This window comes from Colobus angolensis, unplaced genomic scaffold, assembly GCF_000951035.1.
Source record: "Colobus angolensis palliatus isolate OR3802 unplaced genomic scaffold, Cang.pa_1.0 Scaffold311, whole genome shotgun sequence".
NCBI classification, from domain to species: Eukaryota; Metazoa; Chordata; class Mammalia; order Primates; family Cercopithecidae; genus Colobus; species Colobus angolensis.
Window position 1 is genome coordinate 1632058 of NW_012116389.1, and position 7192 is coordinate 1639249.

General features: G+C 39.6%; 1 protein-coding gene across 1 annotated transcript in view; it reads right to left on the reverse strand.

Annotated features, from left to right (window-relative positions):
- The window catches only part of ULK4 (unc-51 like kinase 4), a 728320-nt gene that overhangs the window by 701463 nt on the left and 19665 nt on the right, over positions 1-7192 (reverse strand). The window contains exons 3-4 of the mRNA XM_011950984.1: positions 2895-2994; positions 619-758 (exon numbers count right to left, since the gene is read on the reverse strand). Of these exons, the coding sequence (XP_011806374.1) occupies positions 619-758; positions 2895-2994 (240 nt within the window). The remainder of the gene's footprint in view (positions 1-618; positions 759-2894; positions 2995-7192) is intronic.

Below are 7192 nucleotides of genomic sequence, written 5' to 3' on the forward strand. Positions count from 1 at the left end.
CTGAAAAGGAGACTTCACATTCAAAAAGCAACTTAGGTAGCTAAAATACAGTACTATATATTTCCTTTCATTTATTTCTTTTTTTTTTTTTTTTTGGAGTGCAATGGCGTGATCTCGGCTCACTGCCACCTCCGCCTCCTGGGTTCAAGAGATTCTCCTGCCTCAGCCTCCTGAGTAGCTGGGATTACAGGCACGCGCCACCACACCCAGCTAATTTTTGTATTTTTAGAAGAGATGAGTTTTCTCCATGTTGGCCAGGATGGTCTTCATCTCTTGACCTTGTGATCCACTCACTTCAGCCTCCCAACGTGCTGGGATTACAGGCAAGAGCCACCGCGCCCGGCCTTTTGTGTTTTTAGAAGAGATGAGGTTTCGCTATGTTGGCCAGGCTGGTCTCGAACTCCTAACCTCAAGTGATCCACCCGCCTCGGCCTCCCAAAGTGCTGGGATTACAGGCATGAGCCACCTGTGCCCTGCATCCTTTTATTTTAAAAAAAGATTAACTAAAGTTTCAAGATGTTCTATACCAAAATTTTATCTAAAAATAAAAACATCTTTGAGAAAGCACTCTAAATTGAGACAGAAGCAGTTAGAAAATCAAAAACTTTCATGGATTACCTTCCCAGGAGAAATGTCACAAAAGAGAATGCCAAGTTTATGAAGATGATGTAATCCAGTAATCAGGTCAATCCCAAATTCTCTCACAACATCTTCTGGGAGGTTTTCATCTTGAGCAATAACTGTTTCTAAGGAACCACCTGCAAGAAGTTGATTAAAATCACCCATTTCAACCCCCTACCATCACAGAGTACCCGAGAGGTTCCATGCTGACAGATACAAACATTGAAAAATGATCAAGACAGTAAACCCTCACAGTCTGGTCGAGGAACACACATGTGAGTGAATACAGTGGCCCAAGCACTGCAACAGAAGTCTATGCCCAAGCACCAGAGACAGATTCAGGAAAGTGCCTGCTCCCTATGGATGAATGATGAGAGGCAAGCAGGTAAGAGGAAAGGATAATAACCCTAACAGCTGCAAATACTAATGGTAAATAGCCCAAAACTGTGCACTTAAATCATATTATGCAAAGTATACTCTCGTTTACTGTTGTGCTGTCAAGTCACATTCTGCAAAGTACTGCATGGCAAAAAAGACTATGCCTTTCCTTAGCAGATAATCACAACCCTTAGCATGTGCCATTAATGAAATAAAAGGCCAAAGTCAGGCACATTGAGAATCCCATTGCTATATTCTTCCAAGGTCCCAGTTACTTCTCTACCATCTAAGTGCCAGAAACAACTTTTTTTTTTTAAGGGTCAAGATTACAACAGCCAATCCATCAACAGATGAATGGATAAAGAAAATATGGTACATACATACAAGGGAGTACTATTCAGCCATAAAAGAGAGATTTTGTCATTTGCAACAACACGGTTGGAACTGGAGGTCATTATGTTAAGTGAAATAAGCCAGGCACAGAAAGACAAACATCACATGTCCTCACTCACTTGTGGGAGCTAAAAATTAAAACAATTGAAATCATGGAAATAGAGAACAGAAGAATGGCTACCAGAGGTTGGGAAGAGTAGTGGGGAGGTGGCAGGGAGTGGGGATGGTTAATGGGTGAAAATAAATAGTAAGAATGAATAAGAACTAGTACTTGATAATACAACAGGTAGCTAAAGTCAATAACAATTTAACTGTACATTTTAAAGTAAATAAAAGAATATAATTGGATTATAACACAAAGGATAAATTCTTGAGGAAATGGACACCCCATTTACCCTGATGTGCTTATTACACACTGCATGCCTGTACCAACTATCTCATGTACACCATAGATATTAATATACACACCTACTATATACCTACACAAATTAAAAATTAATACAACAGCCAAATTCAGAAAAAGTAAAGTCTCTGCTGGCATTGGAAAGTTGAATATGAATTACTATGATGAAGGGAAGAGGTATTTGGGGTTTTATTTTGTTTTGGTGGGTGAGGGGCCGTTACAGACATAGGCATGTTTTCCAGTTAGGATACTACATCTGGTCAGCTGAAGCAAAAAACTAATTCTAGGACTATCTCTTGATAACCTTATCTATGGAAGTAATTCAACCATAATTCTGTCCTATTGATTCAGAAAAATAAAATCAAGTAAGTTATTAATCCAAATTACTTAAGTTTTGTAAATTCTGTGTCAATATGATAAGTTAGATTCACAAAGCTAGTACTAATTATATCAATATTCAATTATCCTTTGTTGTTACTCAATGTATAAACAGAAGTACACTAACAGTAGTACTTCATAGTAGTTAATAGTAGTACTTAGTAGTGGTTATTACATTTTTTTCCCTGTTAAACTCTTAAAATTTTGAAACTAAAAGCCCAGATAATATGTATTTAGTCACCTTTCTCCCTGTATATAGTCCTAGAAAGCTGTATGAAGGAATAGCTATAATTTGTTATCTCTAATTATTTGTTGGTTCATCTTTGTACTTTTTCACATTGCTTAAAATTTTAGGAGGTACAGTATGCTTTTCACAAAAACAAAAAGATACTTTATAAATGTATTAGCTAATTAATAGCTAGTCAACTTAAAATGTTCGTTTTTATTCCTTGGGAAAATATTTTTGATAAATTAATCACCACTTTAAAACATTTCTAAATTTTTATGTATGTAATGTAATAATATACCAAAGTAAACCCAACCCGGAATTGAATTTACATAATTCTTTTTTCCAAACATCTTTGCTCTTCACCCTTCCCTAATACCCACAGAACAATAGATTTTCAAGTTAACATAGTAAATAACATCAAAAGTAACAAAACTTACAGCATGTTTTTTTTCAATACTATATTCATAGCACTTTTTACCTACTCTTTCGTACCTGTGCAGAGTTCCACCACTAGCCAGAGGTGATTGCTGGTTTCATACCATTCATGAAAAGTTACAATATTCTTGTGTTTAATTTCATGGGTGAGACGGACCTATAAAAACACAGAGCATTCACTCTAAAAAGAAATTCCTAAAACTCTTACATCTACTGAGAAAAACCTAAATATACAATTGGTAAGCGGATAAGAAAATGGTGACATTTATTTGGTGGAATTCTATACAGATATTAGAAATCATGGTTATGAGGGCTAGTTACACAGAAACACACTGCCTTAAAAATCAACTTTTTTGGCCATGCACGGTGGCTCACACCTGTAACAATCCCGGCACTTTGGGAGGCAGAAGTGGGCAGATGACTTGAGGTCAGGAGTTCAAGAGCAGCCTGACCAACATGGTGAAACCCCATCTCTACTAAAAATACAAAAAACAGTTGGGCGTGATGGCACACACCGTTCAGTAGCCTGAAATTCAAGCTACTCGGGAGACTAAGGCAGGAAAATTGCTTGAACTCAGAAGGCAGAAGTTGCAGTGTGCCGAGATGGCGTCACTGCACTCCAGCCTGGGTGACTCCATCTCTAAATAAATAAATAAATAAATTTTTTAAAACTTGTATAATACTGTTTTGCATGTCTCTGTAAATACAAATTTGCAAAAGAATTATTTATAGAAAAATGACCAGAGGATATTCACCAACATCTGTTATTCGTGAAACTGCTGGTGTTTTTTAATTCTATTTTTCTCTTATTTTCTATTGGCTATACTAATACACACTACTTTCATAGCCAAGAAAGCAAAAATAATTTTAAAGGGAAAAAAATTTCTGCTAAGTAAACATAACCTACCTACTCAATAATACAATAGTTAACTAAGTTGTATTATCAACCGCCAAAATATTGTCAGCATTAAAATGTATACTTAATTTTATTACATAGAGGAATGAGTGTTATAATGTTAATTGAGAAGGGCAAAAAACAAAATTATACCATGACTAAACCATTAAAGAACAAACTCAGAAACTAGAAGGAAACAAACCAAGACATGAGCAATGATTATCTTCTTTTATTTTTTTTTTGAGAAGGAGTCTTGCTCTGTCATCCAGGCTGGAGTACAATGGTGCGATCTCGGCTCACTGCAACCTCTGCCTCCCAGGTTCAAGCAATTCTCTGCCTCAGCCTCCCAAGTAGCTGGGATTACAGGTACACACCACCATGCCCAGCTAATTTTTGTATTTTTAGTAGAGATGCGGTTTCACCATGTTGGTCAGGCTGGTCATGAACTCCTGACCTCAAGTGATGCACCCGCCTTGGCCTCCCACAGTGCTGGGATTACAGGTGTGAGCCACTGTGCCCGGTCAAGCAATGATTATCTTTAGGTGATAGGACAATTGCCTTTTTTTCTTCTATTCATTTTTCCCTATTGTCCAGGTTTCTACAGTGAAGTTGTATTTTTTTTTTTTAATTTTTAAAAGAACTCTCAGAAGGATTCTACAATCTACTTTTAAAAATATTCCTGGTCTGGCCAGGTGTGGTGGTTCACGCCTGTAATTCCAGCACTTTGGGAGGCCAAGGCGGGCAGATCACAAGGTCAGGAGATCGAGACCATCCTGGCTAACATGGTGAAACCCTGTCTCTACTAAAAATAAAAAAATCAGCCTATAATGGTGGCATGCACATGTAGTCCCAGCTCCTCGGGAGGCTGAAGCAGGAGAATGGCGTGAACCCAGGAGGCAGAGCTTGCAGTAAGCCGAGATCGTGCCACTGCACCCCAGTCTGGACAACAGAGTGAGACTCCGTCTCAAAAAAAAAAAAAAAAGCAATTCCTGGTCAGTGGCAGTGGCTCATGCCTGTAATCCCAACACTTTAGGAGGCCAAGGCAGGAGGATCACTTGAGCCAGGGGTCCCCAACTCCTGGGCTGTGGACTGGTCCAGGTCCATGGCCTGTTAGGAACCAGGCCAGACAGCAGCAGGTGAACAGTCAGCAAGCAAGCATTACTGCTTGAGCTTGCCTCCTGTCAACGCACCAGTAGCATTAGATTCTCACAGAAGTGCAAATGCTATTGTGAACTGCGCATGGGAGGGATCTAAGCTGTGCACTCCTTATGAGAATCTAATGTCTGATGATCTGAGGTGGAACAGTTTCATCCCGAAACAATCCCTACCCCATGAAAAAACTGTCTTCCACAAAACCAGTCCCTGGTGTCAAAAAAAATTTGGGGACCAGTGCCACAGTTTTTTATATACATATATATATATAAACATATATATAAACATAGAAATTGACCCTTCTAGTTTTAAAGCTTAAAACTTATATCTGTTTTATTTGAACTCCTTCCACAGGAAAGGACCCCCAAGCCTCTCAAAAAGTATCAAGGAACTGAAGCTCACCAGATCACCACATCCAGCCATGAGGCGCCAGGCCCCTGAGTCATCATGATTGCTTCCTTTCACCTCCAAAGATCTGTTTTCCCACACGATGCTACGTTTCTTTCCCGTTATATGAACCCCTAATTTTAGTCAGTCAAGGAGATTTGTTTTGAGACTGAGCTCCCATCTCCTTGGCAGCAGCACCTGATTAAAGCCTTCTTGCCTGGCAACAGGTGTCATCTCAGTGATTGGTTTTCTGTGTGGAAAACAGCAGGTACTAGACCAAACCCCTGGTGTTTCAGTAACAGTTTTAACACAAGCCTGGGCAATATAGCAAGACCTCATCTCCACTAAAAAATTTTTTTAATTAGCCAGGCATGGTGATGCAAACCTGTAGTCCCAGCTACTCAGGACACTGAGGCAGGAGGATAGCTGGAGCCTGGGAGTTCAAGGCTGCAGTGAATTGTGTTGCACCACTGCACTCCAGCCTGGGCAAGACAGCAAGACCCCACCTCCAAAAAAAAAAATAGAAACATTCTTACTTATTTTCTGTTCGATAAGTATTAAAAAAAAAAGAGAGAGAGACATCCTTGATGAATCCTAATGTCATCAATTCACCCTATTGCAAAAGATATCTTTACAATAAGCACACTGATCTTAAAAATGTACATTTCTGTCAGATCATAAGAATACTCGTGCATAAAAAACAAATAATAAAGACGCAAAAGCCTATCTGTTAAAAAATACTAAGTTGTTCTGGAGATTTTGCTTTCTCCTTCTAAAATTCCACTAAATATGAAAAATAAAACCACAAAAATGTGTGCATTACTAGCAAACCATCAAGATCCAAAATGGCTGACAACTAATAAAGTGCTTTCAATCGTGTTTTTTTTTTTTTTTGAAACAAGGTCTCACTCTATACCCAGGCTGGAGCACAGTGGCACAATCATGGCTCACTGTAGCCTTCATCTACTGGGCTCAAGGGATCCTCCTCCCTCCTCAGCCTCCAGAGTAGTGGGGACCACAGTTGCACCACTACTTTTTTGACTTTTTGCAGACACAGGGTCTCACTTTGTTGCCCCAATTGGTCTTGAACTCCTGGGTTCAACCAATCCTCCCACCTCAGCCTCCCAAAGTGCTGGGATTACAGGTATGAGTCACTGTGCTCAGCTTTAAAACATACATACATACATACATACATACATACATACATAAATAAACAAACTTTTTTTTTAAAGTCACATCCAAACTCTACTACCACTTAACACAAACAGATGAGCCCATATATACACAGCTCCCCATTTTAAAAATGAGACACTCTGTGAACAACTAGGTGGGCTCATACCATAGCACAATTAGAGGAAAATGGATCCACATAACTTAGAAGACAGACGAGTTAAAAAACAGAAAGCAAAGTGACCAAGAGAAAATTTAAGGAGCAACTTGTAAGAAACTACAAAACTAAAATTAAAAACTTAGCCAGGCATGGTGGCACATGCCTGTGGTCCCAGCTACTAGGGAGGCTGAGGCAGGAGGATCCCTTGAGCCCAGGAAGTCAAGGCGCAGTGAGCCGTGATCACATCACTGCACTCCAGCCTGAGTGACAGAGTGAGACTCTGTCTCAAAAAAAAAGAAAAAAAAAAAGGAAGAAAGAAAGAAACTGCAAAACTAATAAGGCCACCAAAGAATAAGGAAGACCACCTGTTGTCCATGTTTAAGGACTCCCACTGATTCAGGCACAGGAAGGGGGAGGTCCTCATGATAAATGGGCATGGCAATTACAACAGAATCACCAACAGAATCTGGGCCCCAGCACTTCCTTCCAGCACTCCTCATCCCCATGCCTACTCTTCCAAATGCTGGGCCAAACTGCCTCTCAAAGTCTTGCCCTCCACCTTCACCTCAACCACCTATCTATCCATGGTTA